The sequence below is a fragment of the Zootermopsis nevadensis genome, unplaced genomic scaffold (genome assembly GCF_977971745.1).
Source record: "Zootermopsis nevadensis isolate Lab colony 2312 unplaced genomic scaffold, Znev_1.0 Znev_ptg000022l, whole genome shotgun sequence".
NCBI lineage: Eukaryota > Metazoa > Arthropoda > Insecta > Blattodea > Termopsidae > Zootermopsis > Zootermopsis nevadensis.
Window position 1 is genome coordinate 8,269,961 of NW_028259154.1, and position 22,745 is coordinate 8,292,705.

General features: G+C 37.0%; 1 protein-coding gene and 1 long non-coding RNA gene across 10 annotated transcripts in view; one reads left to right on the plus strand and one right to left on the minus strand.

Annotated features, from left to right (window-relative positions):
• The first annotated feature begins 1,197 nt into the window (after positions 1 to 1,197).
• LOC110839889 (uncharacterized) overlaps positions 1,198 to 22,745 on the plus strand; it is a 69,496-nt gene continuing 47,948 nt past the window's right edge. The window contains exons 1-6 of one of the 9 annotated variants that reach the window (XR_015536597.1): positions 1,198 to 1,406; positions 2,194 to 2,313; positions 6,149 to 6,222; positions 13,146 to 13,340; positions 19,830 to 20,006; positions 22,394 to 22,725. Coding sequence is in view for 6 of the 9 variants with exons in the window: in XM_087354053.1 (XP_087210179.1) it covers positions 2,094 to 2,313; positions 2,855 to 2,892 (258 nt within the window). In the remaining 3 variants the exon portion in view is untranslated. Of the gene's footprint in view, positions 1,407 to 1,836; positions 2,314 to 2,854; positions 3,947 to 4,064; positions 6,223 to 7,024; positions 7,815 to 12,441; positions 13,341 to 15,636; positions 16,328 to 19,829; positions 20,007 to 22,393; positions 22,728 to 22,745 lie in introns of those variants that run through there. The other 8 variants (XR_015536595.1, XM_087354055.1, XM_087354054.1 and 5 more) reach the window with 8 other exon arrangements.
• LOC147872987 (uncharacterized) lies at positions 12,728 to 15,316 on the minus strand. The gene is made up of 2 exons (XR_015536598.1): positions 13,614 to 15,316; positions 12,728 to 13,378 (listed from the first exon to the last, which is right to left on the minus strand). It is a non-coding gene; the product is annotated as an uncharacterized LOC147872987 (long non-coding RNA).

A 22,745-nucleotide genomic window follows, 5' to 3' on the forward strand; every position in this document is an offset into this window, starting at 1 on the left:
TCAAAAATTATCTGTCGAAATTATGAGAAAAATTAACTTTGATTTTAAAATAATATTCTTGCGAATATATGACAGATATTGCCTGTTTTATTCATGAGTTTACAGTTATGAGTTCGCAGAATAATTAAACTATATTCTGCGAACTCATGATGCGCGTGCATCTTGGAACATCTAATATAAAAGGTTCTATGTTTCACTCTTAAGTGCCCTCAGTGACGCAGTGACCATACCTAGATACGCACAGTTGATTGTTGATAGCAGAGCAGAGCAGACTCTCAGTTTCAAGTGAAAATTTGCTTTTTGGTTTCGTTTTGTGTGCTGTGACTGCAGGATAATTATTTTAATATGCCTGTACTTCAACAACATATTTATATATTTTTTATATTTAATTTTTAGTGCTATATATTTCTTTACAATGTACGCTTAGTATCATTATTATTATATTATCTATGTTTACATGTAAGAATAATAGTAAACACAATAATAATAACTCATTATGTTTCAATTTTTCACTCCAAAAAAATGTCTATAGTGTATCTAAATCTAATATGGGGATATATAATTTTATATGTGGCCCGCGGAGTTATGATGCATTTCCAAAGTGGCCCGAAAGATCATTTGGGTCGGCCACCCCTGACTTACAGCATGCTGTTGTGAACACAGTAATGAACCTCAGGTTCCATGAAAGACAGACTTAGCAATTCATAAAATATTATCGTATTTACGCATGTATAACTTATTTGTTTTATAATTTATTTCCTGAAATTAGGGTCACGAAGCATTTGGGGGAGAAAGCGAAAGAAGTGGGCGATGTTTTGCTCATCATAGAATGCAGTGTATGTGTCCATTGTTTCAAAATATGTGTGCGCACAGTTCGCGAATTTCTCATCCCCGTAATACAAACTGCGATGAGAAAAATCAGGGGTGGTTTTCTATGTTAGGCTATGTTCACACAGTACGGAATTTCTACCCTATCGGCAATTTCATCGAAACGGTGCAAACCTTTACTAGTGTTCACACGTTTCGGTTTTGTTATCGTATTGCGACACACTCGCTCCCGGGCCAGCTCCCGAGATGGACGTGAATAAGTTTCTCCTTATGTGCTGGTATTGTCGTCGTCATAGTATCGATAGGAGATATTGGTCACACCCTATTGTGAGAGATAGGCCTCGTTGGGGATCCTATCACACACTGATGTGCCAACTGAGGAGAGATGAATTGAAATTTTTCAATTATTTTCGAATGTCGATGTCTACTTTTGATTACCTGTTAAGAAGAGTGGGAGGTGATTTGACAAAACAAAACACAACTATGAGAAGAAGCAGTCCTGAAGAAAAATTAGCCATATGCCATATACAAATGCACTGTACCGACTGGTTCGCAGCCTCGGGATGCTTTCCTCTACGGTAGGAATTGTCTGAACACACTCAATTACAATACATGCGCTACTGGCGACCTATTCGCTTTTTTTTTTTTACCGTATCCCATCTTTCGGTTTCCAGTGACAAAACCGAATGTCATCACCGACCGATTCGGTGATTTTATCGTACACGGTCGACAGCCGTTTCACGTGAACATTCACATATAACGTGCATTGCCACTGTGGTGTACGGTAAAATAATCGATTCGGTAAAACGGCCGATTCGGTGCTCAGCACATGGTCAATGTCACACTATGTTTTAAACCCAAAGTGGTTAACCAACCCAGCGTATTGAAAATATAAACCCACTAACCTGATTAATGAAAAGTAAATGCGCAGAATATGAATTTCTATCCAGTTTTCTTTCAAGGACCGTGAAGAACTATGAAACCAAATAAATTATTTTATGTTATTGCTTTAATACCGGTTTATATTTCCATTACGTTATGTTGGCACTCGTTAACAGAGAGCGACAAATCGTTGTTGGTGCCAATGCTCTATGCACGCAGCTACTATTCTACAGATTGATCAGTTGGGTCAGATCGCCATTTTTGAGAGTGGGGAGAGATGTTCGATTATTACAATTTTATATTATTGCTTGTTACACTGGATTAATAGTTTGTTATAAATGCTTTCATGTACTTCTTTCACAATGGCAGTTTGAACCACAGTTATGTCTTGTGTACTTCTTAATGGTTCCTTAAGAATGACCACCCAGCTTCAAGCCTTGGTGAGGAAGAAGGAGCTTATTGAGTTGTTGGCTTCCCTTCCAGTTTTTGTCCTGTTGACTTACCTGACTCTGTCACCAACCATCAAGCTACTGCCCAATCATGCACCCAGGAATTGTAGCTATACAATGTTTGTGTTGCAGGTGTGCTTTGGAACATCTAATGGTAGGTATATAGCAGATAGAAAAGCAATACCAGTAAACAAAGATTTGGACATTTAGTGAATAGGTGGAAAAATTTCTTTAGCGAGCTCTTAAATGTTCATGAGACTGGTGATATTAGACAGATTAAAATGCATACAGGTGAACTGTTGTTGCCAGAACCTAGCTTAGATGAAGTGGAACTAGCCATTGGGACGTTGAAAAGTTATAAATCTCCAGGAATTGATCAGATTCCAGCCAAATTAATTAAAGCAGGTGGCAAAGGGTTGCATATGAGGATCCATAAGCTTATTCAGTTAATTTGGGATAAGGAAGAGATGCCACAACAATGGAAGGAATCCATAATCATTCCTATTCATAAGAAGGGGAACAAGACTAAGTGTGGTAATTACCGAGGAATTTCGCTGCTATCAACTTCATACAAAATTCTATCCAACATTCTTTTGGCAAGATTAACCCCATATGTGAATGAAATTATTGGGGATCATCAGTGTGGGTTCAGACGAAACAAATCAATGATTGATCAGATCTTTTGCATTCGTCAGATACTAGAGAAAAACGGGAGTTCAGTGGGGAGACCTAGACGTAGGAGGATAATCTCAGGCGGGATCTATGGGAGGTAGGAGTTGAAGGAGACTGGATTTTGTTGGCCCAGGACGGTCCGGTGGAGGGCTTTGGTTAATTCGGTGATGAACCTTCGGGTTCGGTAACCCATCTAGTTAGTTATTTAGTTAGTATTGTAACTAACCTCATTCTACAGATTTGGGTTGCCATCCTTTGGCATTTGAATCCAGCTGACATCTTTATGATGTGTCTGTAAGATGCTTTTTAATGTCGTTATTCTATTTATACTAATTTCTTGAAAGTAGCATCCTCCCCTGAGGTTATGTAACTAAAAGTATGCATGCTTTTATGCATTTCTAGTTTTCTCTTACATGTTGGATGTCTCACCATCTCACTTGTCTTGATTGTCACCTGAACAGCATTAAGTGAACAGAAATTATGAAGCTTGCTGTAACATCCTTTCTACTCCCTTATGATTCTCTTAGTTACCAGATATTCTCAGCACTTTGTTATAATTATTTATTTGTAGTTCACAGTATATTATTAGAAAGTAAGTAGCTTTGGAAATATTACCAGTTTTGAAAACTAAGTTGATCACTTGATCTAGTATTGTAAAGGTAATTATAACATATTAAGATTGAAGATACATTTAGTTTATATTTGCAACCTTGAGGGTCCCTGGAATATACTGTATTCCCTGTGAATGCGGCAGAGTGTGTGTTGGACAAACTGACAAATTAGGGCTTAACACCAATGGAGAGCAGGACCAAAATGCACAAACTTCTGACTCTGCCCTCCAGCTGTGATTGGCCAGGGTCCGACCATGAGCACTGGCAGGGCAAGTGTATACGAGGTGCGATCGTAAAGTTTCAAGACTGTGTCAATAGAGGGCGAACCGGATGTAGTACGACCTTCTTCCGCTAGGGGATGCGGCCTATATTCATAGTGAATCAGTGTGCCAGCCGGCATCATCGAATTAGCATTTGTTTCTTAGTTACGGGTGTTTTGGTAGTGCATTACACCGACCCTCCTGCGATTTCGGAATGGCGTGTGCATCAAATTTTGCCAAAGACTCGCCAAAACGGCTACGGAAACCTATGAAATGCTAAAGCAAGCATTTGGGGAGTCCGCAATGGGTCGTGCACAAACATTTGTGTGGCATTCACGTTTTAAAAATGGCCGAACCTCTGTCGATGATGACGAGCGTTCTGGACGACCATCTTCGAGCACAACGCCCGAAAATGTTACGAAGATTCGGCAGGCCATTCACGAAGATCGACGTCGTACCATCAACGACTTGTGCGACATTGTTGGGATAGGCTATGGGACCTGTCAGCTGATTCTAAAGGAAGAACTCCACATGCGACGCATCATGACAACGCGCCAGCGCACACCGCCCTCAAAGTTCGGCAGTTTTTGGCCTCAAACACCATGGCCGTCATCCCGCACCCTCCTTATTCGCCGGATTTAGCTCCGTGTGACTTCTTCCTCTTCCCAAAGATGAAAATTCAGCTAAAGGGAAGGAGATTTGAGACGACGACAGGCAGAATCGCAGATGGTGCTTGACAGGCTGACAAAGAAATATTTCCAGGGATGCTTCCAGGCTTGGCAGCGGCGCTGGGATCGTTGTGTTCACTCCCAGGGGAACTACTTCGAGGGTGATGGATGAATTTAATACCTGAGATAAGTGTACGGGTTTTTATAGGCGCAGTCTTGAAACTTTCCGATCGCACCTCGTATATGAGAGAGAACCACAAACCACATAATCTGGTTACATCAGAATACTCATGATGGGAACAGAGATGGTCCCTGAAACATCAGTTTTGTTTAACCACCTGATGTGGCAGATCATCTGAAATTTTTTTATTGAATTTTCATTGTATTCCCAAAAGCATAATTCCATCGTGGCAGGCTGTATTCATCAACTGACCTAAGACAAAGTTCACAGCTGCTTGGTTCACGCCAGAGCTCGTGGTTAGTAACTGAATTCTCAATGTGGGAGCCTGGGTTGAAACTCAAGGCAGTCCATGTGGGATTTATGGTGGACAAAATGACACTGGGACATACTCATCTCAGAGATATTTGGTTCACTCAGACACTAGGTTATTATCCGTTGCTCTGCATTATTTGTGGGCTGTAATATCAGGTTTCTATCAGATGCATTTCGAGACAGGCAGTTTTTTCCCTCCACAATAATAGTAATGCAGAATGTTGCAATATTAAAATCAAAACATTACGCAATTAAAATCAATAATTTAAAATATAGAATGGCCTGTGGGTTCTATAAAATCTATTATTGCCATGTGTAATGTAGCTCTGATGTTTCTACTTTATCAATCCTAAAGAAAACTTGGGACCAGCTTTACATGGATTCTTATCAGATGACCATTTATTATTATCATAAATTATTTTTCGTGTCTGTTTGTATACAGTTGTTCCGTTGGCCCAGTGTGTGTTATTATCAGCGGTGTACCGATGTTCTAGTTCTGTGTTAGCTGCAGTGATATACTGCGATAATGGGCTATTTCCTGGTGTCCTGACTCGTTTTCTACCTTAATCATTTAAATTATTGGAATAATAATTTGACAGTGCCCATAACAGATATACTAACCAGCCATGTGGACAGTCACACTCATTGTCATTCTGCAAACCCTATCTCACTGGGAGAGCGTGCAGTTCAAATGCAGCCGGGAAGAAGTCAAGCAGTTTACCCAAAGTCTTACTAAGTATTGTCTCAAACTACAGTGAACAACTAATTGAGTGAATAAAAGACCAGGGAACAGCTAAATTGCCATGTATATTTTGCTTTATTCTTGTGCTCCATTTTCTTACTTGAAAGTCACTTGTGTTTGGTGTTTAGTATTTAGGGATGCAATTGAAACGCAGCCAAAACAGGTCACACCAGACTTGAAATTTCCTGGTAGTCTTACTGAACCAACTCTGGTTGCTGAGTTCATCATTAAATTATATTCCAGATAGACTATTCCTACTGAAGCAGGTGAAATGTCCACAGGTAAACAAGCAACTGTCAACTGAGGTCAAGGTGTGACTAGCAGTGAGTTGAAAAAGATTAGTTACAGGACTTAACAGCAGGTGGCATCTAAGTCAACCGGAATGGACTGGATATTTCTGTTGAATGTGAAATGCAGATTGCAAGAACAGTTGCTTGAAACTTGAGTTGTCATTATAGTGTGAACACTCCATAAGAAGTGTGAAGTGTTTTTTGAGCAAACAACTGCAAGGAACTGACTGCTGTTTTTTTCTTTTGTGAACAGAATGTGAACTCAATGGTGTAAAAATCAAGTGACCCGCTTAATGTGAACCTCTTGCTGCACCATTCAAAGACAAGGTGAGATATCTTATTTAGTTTTAGAAGCAATCTACAGTGTAAGACTAATCTTGAGACTTGTGGTGTGAGGAAGTGGGGTGAAGGAGGAAGGAGGAAAGATAGCGTCTGCCTTTAACGCTTCAGACTTCCTGCATTCCTTGCAAGTCTCAAGATTACAGTTGCATACTATACTTACATCATCCGTTAACCAACATTTCTATAATTTCATATGTGACCAGTCAGTGGAACTCAGTGTTGATATTCTAGATTGTCACATCATGTAAATGTGCAAGTAAATGCTTACATTTGAGAGTTACATACTGCCTACATCATAAGCTGTGTTGATGGAGTAAATGCTTCTTAGAAGCTTGTATCTCCCTACAAGTTTGCACAGCATTTTCTCCAAAAAGATTGGCTTCGTCCTCAAAATGCTGAGACCCCCTCAAATTTCTCATAGTGAAAGTTCCTCTATTTTCTGTACATCATTTGAAACTAATGCACCTTTAAGGTGTTGCATAAAAGTGTACTGCAGTCTGGAATCTCACATTTACAAATATGAAATGTCATTCCAGTCTCTTCCTGTGTCAGATGTCCTTCCAAGGACATCTTGGCTGTTTCAGTGGCCTTTCATTTGTTTCAGTTCCAGTAGTTATCTTAAAAATTTCTGTGGCTTTTTATTAGTTTTGTTAAAACCATCAGTTCTTAATATTTTTCATTCTCTGTTAATTTCAACTGCCTGTATCACTACTTACAGTTACCTCAACAAACACAGTTGCAATATTTATGGTTACAGCAGTCTGAAATCACATTTATCTTCTCTTAGTTTCAGTTGGTGAATATAGTGACTCAAATCACAACGTTCAGATAGTTGTATGTCATGCGCCGGAATGACAGAGAAGAGTGGGCTATTTATTTCATAGTGCTCTGAGTTTTTACCCAGTAATGTTATTTTGTGTTACATTGCTTAATCTGTTGGTTTCCTGCATTCAGTGTTATGGTTTATTTACAACAATATCAATAACTCGGGATTATGTGGCTTCTTGTGATAAACTGATCAGTGAATGATGCACTGTAAATGGTGTACAAGGAAGAACATTTTACATCACTTAGGACAATATCCAATATTTTCACTGACTGAGGAAAACCAGGAACAATCCATATGAGTATAGCTGTTGTCTGGACTGAGATTGCTTCAGTGTAGTATTCAGACACATTTAGTATAAATGAGATTTTAATATTGACATTCCATGCAATGTTATGATGCAGCTATGAGGTGGGCTATGAACTATATAACAAAATTGGTGTGAAGGACACATATCTAATGTGAGTACCTGCACTAATAAATGTATTAACTCCCCAGAAAGATGCTCACTGAGCAGGTTTACTTTAACATTTTGGCACTCAATGTTTTCTCACTCTCATGCCTTTGCCCTTAAAATTTTACTTATAGAATTGGTTTATCTGTTCACAGAAGTTATTGTTTCAGGTTACGTAATTAAGTAGGATTTGAGGTTTACACAGCAATCTAGGTTTTGTGAATTAAGGTACAATTTGACATAAATGTAGTTTATTTATTCATAAATAATGAGAAATGTATTTCTTTTCACTGTAAAGATTTGCGTTCAGATATTTTGTCCACACTGAATTTCTTAATGCAAGTTTGAGTATTCTCATTTATAAAACTGCATGAAATATCTGGTGCTGTCTTCCATCACTAGTGCCATAACTTGTCCAGGTATTTACGAATGCCACATACACTTTTAGCTTATTGTATACAAAATTCTTATGTATTGAAATTCATTTCATTTATTTAAGTGCTTGACAACAGCCAAAAAGGCCATTAACAGTCAAGCACTAACAACAATACAGAATAATAATTAAAGTAAACATTACAATACAAAAACAAACAATCAATGAACTAAAATGTACAATATTAATAATGATAATAATTCATTAATTTATGCTGTTAAAAAGTTTACAGTCCAGTAGAACACCGAGATCTTTAACACACTGGAAGTGTGCAACCAGGTTGTTACACAATTTGTAATTAAAGTAAATACTGTTTGTCTTTCGGGTGCATGATATAACAGTTGTTTTACATAAATTAAGTTGCATACCATTAACAAGACACCAGTTTTGTATGGACAAGATGTCTTGCTGTAACAGTTTGCAGTCATCAACATCACTTATACTATGAAATATCTTTAATAAGTCATCAGCAAGTAAAAGGCAGTGAGAATTATGTATGGAGTCGCAAATATCATTGATAAATATATTAACAGGAAAGGGGCCTAGGGTGGAACCCTGAGGCACTCCACACTTAAAACGATATGGAAACGAAGGAGTTCCAGAAACACAAACAAGGGATTGTCTGTCAGAAAGATAACTATGGAACCAATAAACGTAGCTAGGGGATAGTCCCAAAGTTACTAAGTTTCCCAAGAAGAATATTGTGAGGAACTAAGTACTGTACCACAGATCCACAAAGCGAAATCTGCCGGTTGGCAGCACTGATCACCGCATTCTGAATACCGACTCAGTCTCCACCTATTCACTAATGCCCGCTACATAACCTCACTTCAACGCTAAGTACGAATTCACTCAAATTACTCCAAATAACTCGTCACGAGCACTCCAACATGGATCAGCCGTAAAAACAGCACTCAACATTCGTAGATACGATTGGTGTCGTAATCCGGTCATGAAAACTCTCAGCCTGGAGACTAGCTGCTCTAAGTGAGGTTTTCTGTGCATTTCTGTATTCTCCTGAGAAAAGTAATGGGGCAGAAACTTAAAAATGGTGATGGCCGTTTCTATCCAGATTCTTACCTATTAATTGATGAACCATCTACCATTTGATATAGGTGCATAATATTTTTTTTTAACTCCAACATTTTCTGTGCAGCAATCTTTTTAATATTTTTTCACCCTGTTTCACATGTATCACAGGTAATATTTTAGGTGTGATATTCTGTTAATGTGACTTGTTCAGGGAACTTGATGGAATGCGGTACCATGGGGTGCATAAGGTTGACATGTGTTTGAACAAGATATCAAAGTGTTATCCTGGAATGCAGAGATAGTACATATGTGATAATCTTGTAATGTTTAAGCAATTGATATATCAATAAAACTGTTTATCTGTGATGTGATATATTATTATAGGTCAAATACTTTGATTGAAAATAAGGGCTAGGTTTGGTCAAATTAAAATATTGGTATTTCAGGTCGCAGTCTCATTTTTATGCTTCTCATATGTGTGCCTAAATTGTATTGAAATTGGTTTATATTAACCTTCTTGCCAGTCACTTATATTAGTACACAGAGGGACACTGAGTTCATAAATCTGTGTTCCTGATTCATTACTGTAAGGTTTTGATCTAATTCTTTTAATTATTTTTCTCCTTGCTGATGAAAAGGACTCATAAAACTATGGTTCACAGGTGTATAAGAAGATAAGCTAACAAGTAATATACCAGCCAAAATTATTAGAATTTTATGTAAAATGATTTATAATGTAATAAAGCCAATGCTTTTATTATAACAACATACAAGAACAGCAGCTGACATTAGGTGGTTTAAATTAAGGATTGTAGAATGATTGGGTGGCAGGGTAGCTCAGTCAGAATAGTGAGTAGCTACAGACTGGATGATCAGGGTTTGATCTCTAACTGGGGCACAGGGTTCTTTTTCTAGTCTCTATGTCCAGACTGGCTCTGGGGCCCACCCAGCCTTTTATTCAGTGGGTATCGTGGTCATTTCCTAGGGGTAAAGCTCGGCCGGGCCGTGATGCTGACCATTCACCACATCTAGTGCTGATGTTGAGAAAGAATGAGTAGGAGGTTTACTTACTCTCCCCTAAAGCACGTGTATGGCGTGTAGTGGGATAGTTTTACTTTATTTACTTTTTATTGTAGAATGATTATTAATTGTGTTTAATGAGGGAGGGTAAGGAAAACAATTGTGACCAATTATAACAAATTTTCTGCCAAACACAAGTTTACAGTTTTGTTTATTGCCTTCACCAACTATTCTACATTTTGTTTGTTCACATTAACCATTTTTATTTTCTCTGCTAGAAAACTATGTAATGCAATTACATATCAAGGGAAGGTGAAAGAAATGTTGAACTTTTAATTTTTGCATTAATCTTTGTTGAAATAAAAGTTGTTGCAGTTCTGCTTTTAGTCCAAAACAGAAGTATATGCAGAGAAGATAATCTGAGGTTATTAGTTGGATTTTTCAGTGCATTATCATTTGTTTTTGGTCATTGATGGACATGGAAGTAAATTAATTATATATATGTTTAGTATCTTCCTTGTTATATTTAAAGAAGTGTAACTTTGTTTTTAAGGCATAATACACCCTCCCATTTAACAGAGGCACTTGAGATGAGGAGTTCTCAATTAATATTGTATGGCAGGAAATCTGAGTTTTCACAGTTATGTACATAGCCACATGATCCAGCATGAACAAACTCATTAGTATTGCCAATTTCTTAAAAAAATGTGTATGTGTGTTTGAATGCATGGCCATGAAAGTATGATTCAACAGTCATATACCAAACATTTCTTGGGATTCTAACAGGGACAATAAATTGGTAACATGTGGCAAAACTATCTGATTGAATAGGGTGCATGACTGAATGTCATAATACTAAAAATGTATAAGTTTTTGGTTTTAGAGGCACTATGAATTTTCCTTTAAAAGGAAATTTTGACAATTTTAAGTGTAGTAAGTGTCTAGTGGAATCTCGTTGTAATATTACAAGTTCTACTCATTAATTCCATTCTGCAGTTTCAGTTGTGCAAAGTATAAGCACTGAGGTAAATGCCTGATTGACATAAACACTTTAGTTGATGTTTTATAGTATATCAGAACATCTTAAAACACTGAGATTTGTTGAGCCCACAATATTCTGGAAATTAGGGAATGTATCTTTGTATTCACTAAATGCTGGCATCTGCTGTCATGTCTGTATGCTCATCTGTACTTATACTCTGCATTTTCTTTATTGTCTTCAGCTTCATGTAATTTCATTTCTAATAAATAGTTAATTTTGATACTAGAAAAATCAATTTTGAATTCTGTGTTGCCTCTTATTAGAATTTTATATTTGAGCGTAATTTAGTAAGTTTCTAAGGGTCACGTCTAATATTTGTGGGGTTCATGTCACCACCTCCTTTGTGCTGTTAGGCTGTGTCTCTAGTGATTGTTTGAATAGTATCAGTTCTAAAATTTTGTCAAACTTGAAAAAAATATGCTTGAATTTTACAAAGTGTTAACAGCAAATTTATTAAAAGCAGTTGTGAGAATACTGGCTTTTGTGTGGGTTGAGTTATTTCAAGGCAAAAGAGATGATGTTGCAGATGATGAAAGGTGTTGTGGCCATAAAAAAACTTTCTTAAATTTGGAAGAATGTAACAAATACTGAGAAATGATTGTCACTAGACTGTTTGGAAAGTAACAGAAGAACCGAACATGGATAGAAGAAATGTGAGATTGACTTTAACTGAGGGTCTGTACTGGAAGTTCCACAGACTTTCATTAAGTTTATTGGGAAAGCCCAACCATCAAATTACAGACTTTTGATGAGGCATCTTTTTGTATGGCTTGAAATAAAATGCCAAAGTTTCAGTGGAAAAATACACAGTCTGGAACAGGGCTGTAGAGTGGGTACTAAAACCTCTGAATCCTTCATAAAAGCTCCATGTGTATTAATAATCATAAACCTACTGAAATGGTAAATTTGTACCATAAGAGATTTCATCACCACCACGTGAATCATCAGGCTACTTGTTAGACTTATAACCTATATTTAAATATAAGTCTAATGGTTATTGCAGAAATCGGTTGATTTGTAGACAGTTTGTATTATTAAGGTACCGGAGCCAAAGTTACAAAGCATTATTCCCACACCATGTGACTCAACTCGTCATTGAATCTCCTTAAGCGTGAGGCCACCAGGGGGTCACACGGTAGCAAAAGCGTTAAAATAATATTTTCTTAAGATTTTATATTGAGCAAATACCTTGAAAGTAAGAGAAAGGAGTTTAAATCCTCTACCGACTTAATAATATACTCAAATTAATACACTAAAACAAAGAGTACAAAAATAACTTAACACCTAACACAAAAAATAAATAATTTAAAGAAACAGGCAAAATCTCCTTCAAGCTATATATATTAACCTATCATAACGAAAACGAGGTAAAGTTACACAAACCCAAATAAATAAAAAATAAATAAAAGAAACTTTAAAAAAAAGAATACAAATCACAACCCAAAAACATAACACAAAACAAAACACTCATAAATAAAATTCTAGCATACTCAGCAAAAAAAGTTAAAGCAAAACCCCCAGATCTATACTCAACATTAAAACCAGAAACCAACTCAGACTCACCCTCAGCAAAATCAAAAGGAGTACGATTAGTCTCCGCCAAACAAGAAATAAATCAAACTAAAACTAAAGGAATAGAAAAAAAATTAATCGATTAATTAATTACCTAAAAACCAAATTCAATAAATCAAAAAGAGACAGATTATATCTCGTCAAACCATTTATTCCAGCCCACAATTAAAAGACTAATGATTATGCTACCTTTGCACGGTCATACCTCAAAGTTGTCTGCTTCACTGTCTTGCATGTATGAGAAGACAAATTCATTTACTACATAATCCAAACACTTATTGACCCAGGAGGTGAGTCAGCGAGCTACAAAGTACTGTTGCCAGGAAATAATTTTTATAGTATGGGCAGTATATACTTTCTTATCTGCTACCCTTTCCCACTCGTCTGTTTATTCAATGCTGTGTAATCTGACTTATTAGAAGTATAATTTAATAAACCCTAAATAAATAATTTATTCTCTAATTTTATTAATGAATGATGTTTGTATTACTCTGATCCTGAAATATGTTATGTGGGGTTGCTTGTGCAGATGTGCCACACACAGTGGGGAACATAAAGCTGGTGGTGTCCGCAGTTGGAGGGGCTGTTCCAACAGCAGTCACAGAGACCATTGAATGTGAAATGGTCTTACATAGTATCAGACATCGCAGCACACAAGCTGACTCTGCTGTACCATTTGACACGAGTAGAGGATATGTACCCAACATTTCTGGAGTTCAGACTGGTAAGTACACATTACAAATTACACCAGTCCGTGGCCATCTGGGAACATAACGTAACATTCATGGCAGTTTATAACTAATGAACTACTGCAGAAAGTAATCCTTGAGCTTTATAACGTACCATTTGTATTATGATGAAATTAGTTTTATGTCTATATTAGCAACTGACACTTTGGTACCAGAACCAAAGGACTCAATATTGCAAATTCCAAAGGCTACCATTGGACATGATTTTGAACGAATTCAATCAACCTCAAATTTTTACTACTGCTTACCTGAGATCCAGTTTAACATCCTACCTCCAGTTCTTCATCATACAAGTTATAATTTTCCATCACATATCTCCACCAGTATTCTTTATGCATTTTTGTCACCCCATCCTAACTTATTCTTCTTCTTCTTCCTCCTATGATGTGACTGCTTGCTGTATTGGTCATTATACAAAGCATCCTCCCGAGGCTTTGCTATGTGTTGAAACCAGTTTCAATCCACTACTGGTTTGCTGGACCTATCACAGCTTCGCGAGAACACCATTTGCCATCCTTCTGGGCTTTCATATCTACATTAGATGTGTCAGGGACTAATTCCCAACTTTGCATCACCCCAGTTGGCACTTCCCTACTTGATGAAAATAAAACTGTAATGGGCCAACAGTAAACAGACAATTTTGTTGTAACCATTTTATTAACATAATTTATGTTGGCATTCAATATATTCAAAAGTAATTAATATAAAATTTGCAGTAGTTAATTTGGTGATGTACCTTAAGGTCTCCTAAGCCATGTACTTGGAAGTAATTTAGACAGCCAAATAGACTGTATTTTAAGTTTACAGCAGTTACTTTTATAACCAACTGTTTTTGAGAAAATTATGAATATGATAATGCTAATTAAGTACAGAAAATTATATGGTGATTCATCCAAAAAAAATTTTAGTTTGACATCAGCCTCATGCACATTGGGGTACTAATTCTGACAAAAATTAAAATCGCTCAGAAGTTTTAGAAAAACCTCAAATACGAAATCATTGAAATTTTGCAAAGTATAGCCAGCTTTTGGAGAACAAACATGAACAGATGGATAGTCACAAACTCAGAATTTTATACATTGTGTAAGGAATGCATATAAAAGTGATGTGCAACCTTTACAGATTTGACAGAATTTAGTTATTGTAAGGATTGTATGAATGTCAGATATGTGGTAATTGTGACAATGTGGCAAGTAGAAGGGACTGACTGAAATCTTCCAGTGAGTTGTGAGGAATTTTAAATCAAATCAGAAACTGAGAAGGGTGTTTTAGAAGCTGTGGTCTTCCAAGATTTTTAAACTTACACATGTTTGGATACCAGTTATTAAACAGAGCAGATGTCTCTTCATAAATCAATCATATTTATAACTATAAAAGAATTTTGGAACCATCTTTAAGAAATTAAATTATATGAATAGTTCATAAATAAACTGAGGCAAGCAGTTTAAAAATTGGGTCAGGTTAATATGAGGTGTTTGAGGATGCAGTACATTAAGCTTTATGAACATTTACTTGTATTTGATAAATTATGAGTGAGTGTGTTGTATGGTGAAATGTATGAATTCAAGTTGTGATAGTTAACAAGCAAGTGTATCCAGTTTTAAGAGGCATTCTGTTTATAATAGAAAAGGGACCAGTCATGATGATACCTCTACTTCTCATCAAAACCACATTCAACCCTGATTTAGCACATCCATCATTGACATTAACCTATTCCTGTAATATTAAAGGTGAGGAAGTCTATACAAGGTTGGATATCATTTGTATGAGGTTCAAATTGGCAACAACCACCAAGAAAATATGGGTCCAATTGTTTTTTATTCGTAAGAAAATAGTAAAAAAGTACTTTTGTATATTTAACATGTAAAATACTCCATAGGGCACAGCCATTGAGATGCTGCTAATAGGCTCGGCTAGTCAAGGTACTGTATTCTCTTTATGAAAATTATTTAGTTTGCTGTAGCTCATAGCCAGTCCCTACCCTGCACCAGATCAGTCCAATCCACGTTTTACTTCCCTAAAATATTTTTTAATATTGGCCTATACAAAGCAACAGTTAAGATTGTAGTGTTTCATATTTTAATCTTTGTGTCTAGATGGAAAAATGAGTCCATGGGGTAGGACTGTCTGAAAAATACACGAGCACTTACGGCATATCACCATCTTACGTTTGTATTATACAGCCAGGTTCACCAACTTCCAGTTTGGTGCACCACTTTTGTTACCCGAGCGTCACTCGTGTGTGAAGGCATACAATCCATGAAATTAGTAGAGTGAAGATCGTTTTTAAGAATTATTTCACGATTCATTTACAATGTACTGTTCTGAAAAAATAAGAAGTAATCGACTGAGTACAGAGAGTAAACTAATTTATGGCAGATATTTTAAATATGTACTTTTGGTTCTCTTTGGTTGGCACGATGCTCTTTGTTCCTAGTGTGTGCAAAGTTACATCCGTTAATACTCCTGACTTGGTAGCGTGGCGTTGGAAGATTGTTATGTTGTAATAAAATATAGATTGTATTTAGTGTGGATGATTTTCATTGTAATAGAGTGTGGCAACTGTGATACAGATTACTATTTAAGTGACTGTGTGTATTTATTGTGTTGGCTTCTATTTTACGAACGCTTAAAAATGTCGGTTGAGAATTGAGTAAATATGAATTGTGTTTGCACAATCGCGTGCTGCATAAAATTCTCCATGTCTTGTGGAGTAGAAGATTCCAGAGTCTTGCAGTGTGCATTATGTTTAAACAATATGAAACGTGTTATTATGAAGGGTTATTTCTGCTGTTAAACATTGAGTCACAGATTAGAATATAAAGATGCACACAACATTCATGAATAGAAGATAAAGAAAGTGAAAACATGGAGACGAATAATACCGTTCTGCACTGGTGTCGACATGATGGAATTTAGTTACATTGATGTGTACTTCCTTTTTATGGGAGGAAAGATTAAGGTGATTTTGAATCCAGATTCACAATTTTTCTGTTTATTTTGTGACAGGCTTATGTTGAGGTGAAGGATGCTGCTATATGTAGGCCTACACGAAATCGCGTTTCGTGTTTGAAATTTACAGGAGGATTATGTGCACAGAATTATCTCTGTTCCATCATAATCTGTATTTGGTCTTGAGATGTGAATTCAAGTACCACACTTAAAAATGTTTAATATAAGATTTGTATAAATTATTGAAATGAGAGAAGAGAGTAGTAGGTTATACATCAATTCTCTCTCAATTGATAATTTTTTTAGAAAACTGTGAATAAGATACTGCAGGCAGTGTAAATCATTCTGTGTAATAATTTTAAGTTGAGACAAGCATAAGTTTTGTTAAACTTATAAAGACAATGCAAATTTATCTGTGATGCTTAACTAAGCACCATGCTCTGAAGACATGGAGGAATTGAGGTATAGTTTCATTCCGTAATTGGCTAATGCAACACGGGTTTTTGTCAATACTAGGACTCAATCGTGACTTTAGTGTAACATCTTAGTAAACTGATATTTGAGATCCTCAAGGAGAAGTTAGGGATTAAGTTGTACTTACATTATGCTGGAAGCTTTTCTCCTTATGACGAAACACAATTCAGTTTTCAAGAGCACATGAAAATCATCAGAAAACATCAGCAATCTAACGTCTTTGCATAAGTTTGTTTTTGCGTACTGAATGGTGTTGCTTCCACCTAGCAATTCCCGAAAGAATCCATAACTAACTGACTAGATGTCTCACAGTACTCAAAGGTTCATCAGTGAATTAACCATAGCCCACCACTGAACCATATCCTGGGCAATTTTCTCCATACCCCATCATCATCTCTCCTAGGCCCAAATATCCTCAACACCCTTTCTGATACACCTGCAATCTATGTTCTTTCCTCAGAGTGAGAGACCATGTTTTGCACCCATACAAAACAAGGCAAAATTATTGTTTTGTATACTTTAATCTTCAGGTTCCTAGAAATCAGACGGGAAGACAAATTATTTTGAACTGAAAAGTAGCAAGCATTTCCAAAATTTAGTTTCCTACTAACTTCCTCATGAGTATCATTTTGATTTGTGATTGTTTCCAAATATTTTAGCTTTGTCACACTTTCAAAGGATTAATTAACCACCCTAAGACAATTCTACCTGCTTGTCTGCTGATGAGATACAATCACACACTTGGTTTTTTTTAATTGACTTCTAGCCCGACCTGTCTACTAGCCTTTAGTAAAACTTCTCTGTTCCTCTTTATTGTTTTTATATTATCTCCCAATAAATTAACATCAACATATGCCAGTAGCTGATGTGTCCCATTCAACTGCAAACCCTCATGCCTATCTTGGACTTTCCTGATGGTGTATTCTAGTGAAAAGTTAAAGAGAGCAAGGGAGACAAAGCATCTCCCTGTTTTTGACAGTTCTTGATGGAAAATTACGCTGATAAATATTTACCTATAGGAATTTTGCTACTGGTTTCATTGAAGCTCTTTTTTATCGGACTTACTGGCTTGTTTTGGTATACCAAATTTAATGAGAATATTGTGTAACACTTCTCTCTTACCAGAGTCATAGGCTTTTTGAAATCTATAAGCAACTGTACTCCCATTTTTTTTCTCTAGTATCCATAAGATCTGATCATTTGTTGATCTGTTACATCTGACCCACACTGATGATCCCCAATAATTTCTTCCATATATGCAGTTAATGTCACCAGAAAAATGTTTGATAGAATTTTGTATGGGGTTGATAGAGAAATTCCTCGGAAATTACCACACTCATTTTTGTCCCCCTTCGTATGAATAGGAATAATAATGGATTCCTTCCATTCTTGTGGCATCTCGTGCATATCATAAATTACCTGAATAAGCATATGCAACTTTCTGCCACCTGCTTTAATTAATTCTGCTGGAATTTAATCAATGCCTGGAGATTTATAACTTTCAACTTCATCTAAACTAGGTTCTGGCACTAAGAGTTCAGCTGTATGTATTTTAATCTGTCTAACATCATCAGTCTTATGAACATTTAAGAGCTGGTTAAAGAAATTTTTCCATCTATTCAAAATTTTGATTGGATTTGCAAGTGAATTGCCATTATCCTTTACCAAATTAGTCTGAGGTTGATATCCTTTCTTAAAATCATTTATGCCTCTGTACAGATCTCTGATATTTTTGTCCTTTCTATTTGTCTCCAGCTCAATAACTTTACCTTTGAGATATTCCCTTTTTTATTCCTAAAAGTTGTTCTGGCTTCACGTCTCACATTACAAAGATTGTCCATATTAATTTGGGTCCTGCAATCATTGAAATTTTGTTTGCCTCCTTTGATTTATTAATTTTGAACATTCTTCATCGAGCCATGGTTAATTTTGCTTTCTCCTGTAGGATCCTAGTTTCTCTTTGGATGAAATTTTGATATAGTCTCAGACATTTTCCCATTCCCTGTTGATATTCACACTTTCATCATTTTATTTGTTTCTAATATTTGAAACCTATACTCTAGGAAAAAGTATATCCACCAAAACCTTAAAGTGCGGTTGTACACTACTATAATACGACCTATAGTGTTGTACGGATCTGAATGCTGGACTTTAACATCTCTAGCTGAAAGAATGCTTATGTCCTGGGAAAGTAAAATTTTAAGGCAGATTTTTGGTCCAATATGTGACAATGGCCTATGGAGAATTAGAATGAATATCGAGCTGGAGAGGCAGTTCAAAAGCTCAGATATTGTAGCTGTAATAAAGGCAAGAAGGATAGAATGGTTTGGACATATACTCCGAGTGAGTGATGATACAGGATGTAAGATGATCATCAATAGTAAACCTCCTGGCAAATTAAAGAAAGGAAGACCAAAACTCCGGTGCATCAAAGACATGGTGTCTGATCTTAAACAGATGGGTGTAAGAGGCTGGAGAAGAAAAGCACAGAATAGGGAAGCCTGGGCATCGATCGCAAGAGAAGCCAAGGCTACACTGAAAGGGCTGTAGTGCTAAAGAAGAAGAAGAAGAAGAAATATTTGAAACATATTCGAAATTTCTACTTCACATTGTTTCTTTACCTCTCCCTAATTTAATTTTTTTTAAATCATATCTTTCTGTGTTGAAATTTTGGTTAGTTTGTAAATCTACTGAAAGCCTCTCCCATACTTTTGCCACTATCAGATAATGGTCAGTGTCACAATCTGTCCTTTAAATGACCTCATATAAATTATATTTGTCTGCCTTCTATTATCTGCTAAAGCATATTCTATCTGATTGTGTGTACTACCATATAGAGATGTTCAAGTATATTTATGAATATCATGATGTGAACATTTTTGACTGTTTACAATTAGATGTTTTGATTTAGCAAAGTTTGCTGCTCTAACGCCATTGTCATTACTAATTTCATATGGACTCTTGTTGCCTATTGTTGGTTTGATAATATCCTCTCAATTTTTGTACTGAAATCTCCAAGCAGAATTTTTATGTGACAGGATAGCAAAATGTTGTTGGCCTCACACCCAGCTCCCAATCTGGAGTACCACCACTTGTCGGCTGTCTGCGACTGCTAATTCAATATATTTGTGGCTAACCACCAGAACTGGATGCTGTTCCTCCATCCGCAACCTGAGGACGGGCCATGCTGTGGTGACAGGGACCTACCATACGAGGTATAGTCTGCAAAATAAAAACGAGTTTGATTATAGTTTGTAAAGAGCTTTGTTTTTACCATTTTGAAATGTGTTTGTTTTTTACTCCCGTTATTATTTATTCAGATCAGTTTTCCGTAGTCTGTGGTCCCAGTATTTCACATGCTCTGAATCATTGCCTATTTTGGATAATACGAGGTGCGATCGGAAAGTTTCAAGATTGTGTCAATAGAGGGCGAACCGGATGTAGTACGAGCTTCTGCCGCTAGGGGGTGCCGCCTACATTCATAATGAATAAGTGTGCCAGCCGGCATTATCGAATTAGCATTTGTTTCTTAGTTACGGGCGTTTTGGTAGTGCATTACACCAACTCTCCTGCGATTTCGGAATGGCGGATTTTCATGAACAAATCAAATTTTGCCAAAGACTCACCAAAACAGCTACGGAAACCTATGAAATGCTAAAGCAAGCATTTGGGGGAGTCCGCAATGGGTCATGCACAAACTTTTGTGTGGCATTCACGTTTTAAAAATGGCCGAACCTCTGTCGATGGTGACGTGCTTTCTGGACGACCATCTTTGAGCACAACGCCCGAAAATGTTACGAAGATTCGGCAGGCCATTCACGAAGATCGACGTCGTACCATCAACGACTTGTGCGACATTGTTGGGATAGGCTATGGGACCTGTCAGCTGATTCTAAAGGAAGAACTCCACATGCGACGCATCATGACAACGCGCCAGCGCACACCGCCCTCAAAGTTTGGCTGTTTTTGGCCTCAAACACCATGACCGTCATCCTGCACCCTCCTTATTCGCCGGATTTAGCTCCGTGTGACTTCTTCCTCTTCCCAAAGATGAAAATTCAGCTAAAGGGAAGGAGATTTGAGACGATAGAAGAGATTCAGGCAGAATCGCAGATGGTGCTTGACAGGCTGACAAAGAAATATTTCCAGGGATGCTTCCAGGCTTGGCAGCGGCGCTGGGATCGTTGTGTTCACTCCCAGGGGAACTACTTCGAGGGTGATGGATGAATTTAATACCTGAGATAAGTGTACGGGTTTTTATAGGCGCAGTCTTGAAACTTTCCGATCGCACCTCGTATACAAGCAAGCAATTTGAACTTCCATTTTGTTGTTCTGCTGAAGCTGGTCAGTTACATTTTTAGGCTCTTATGCAAGAGACCTTCATATCTGATGATGTCAAGGACTATAGAGCTACAGAGTAAGTATGCAAGCCCCTTGAAATATATACGAATTCCTACTGCAGGACATAAATTAGTAGAAGTGAGTTAATAAACTAAAATGCCTTTCTGCGTCTAAGGCAAAAGCACGCAAAGTTTGGTGTGAATTGGCTTATCCACTCACGAGGTAACAGACATATCTAACCACAAAGGGTCCAGTGATGGCATTCACCTTATATGAAATCTTGTGTTGGAGATGATGCGACGCGTTGCGTCGCTTGGCGTCAGATTTCTAGCTGTATATTATATGGCGAAAATTAGGTTATGTAAGGATAGGCAGATTTGGGTTCTGTCTCTTTAATTCGGTTTGTTTCTGCTTTGTTCCCTTAGGTTCAGTTTATTTCAATGTAGTTACATACTAAGTACTTGTTAGTATCTCGTCAGCAGACTAGCAATCGAAATGATATTAGGGTGGCTAATAAGTTCTTTGAAAGTGTGACAGAGTTCAGATATTTGGGAACGAGTAAAAAATGATAATGATATTCCCAAGGATATTAGGAGAAGACTAAATTCTGGAAAAGCTTGCTACTTTTCAGTTCAAAATATTAAAATGTACAGAAGAGTAATTTTGCCTGTTTTGTGTGGGTTCCAATCATGATCTCTCACTCTCGGGGAGGAACATAGATAGCAAGTGTTTGAGAATAGGGTGCTAAGGAGGTTATTTGGGCCTAGGACAGAAGAGGATGGGGTGTGGAAAAAGCTGCATAATGATGAGCTTAAAAATTTGTTCTCTTCTCCCAGTATTGTCAGGGTGATGAAGACAAGAAGAATGAGATAGGTGGGGCATGTGGCACGCATGGATGGGGCAAGAGGTGTCCACCAGGTATTGGTTGGGAAGCCTGAGCGGGAGAGACTGCCAGGGAGATGTAGATGGAAGGATAATCTCGGGGCGGGATCTATGGGAGATGGGAGTTGAAGGATCCTGGATTTTGTTGGCCCAAGACAGGGTCTGGTGGAGGGCTTCTGTTCTAATTTGGTGATGAACCTTCGTGGTCTCTGAGCCATCTAGTAGGTTAGTTCTGAATAGTTTGGTGCTGCTTTATGTTATGCGGGGTTTTGATGGTGTTTGTAACTATAAGTATGAAGATATTTTACTTGAATTGAATCTCTCAACACTGCTTTTTAGACCCAAGTTTATGCCATTTTTATTGTTAACTGTGTTTAAGGTTGCTGATCCACTTTGGATTGTCATAATGCTCATACCCAGTGGGATCAATCAGACTTCTCTGCTTGAACTGCACTTTGTTATTTCAAGATCACTCTTGCTTTCAACACCAATTTAATTGAATTGTTCTTCTTTTATTATTGCTTTTAGACAATTTAGCATTATGATGTGATTTTGGGGGGGAGACAATTTTATAAAGACCTGACTTCCATATGGGAATTTGCCATGAGATGTTCATTATTTTTATATTAATTAAATTGTTTACATTCAGTTGAAAATTTTGCAGTTTTTCGTTTGCTAGAAATTATTACGTCTAATACTTGTACAACTACAGAGTAAAATGTTGGTTCCAG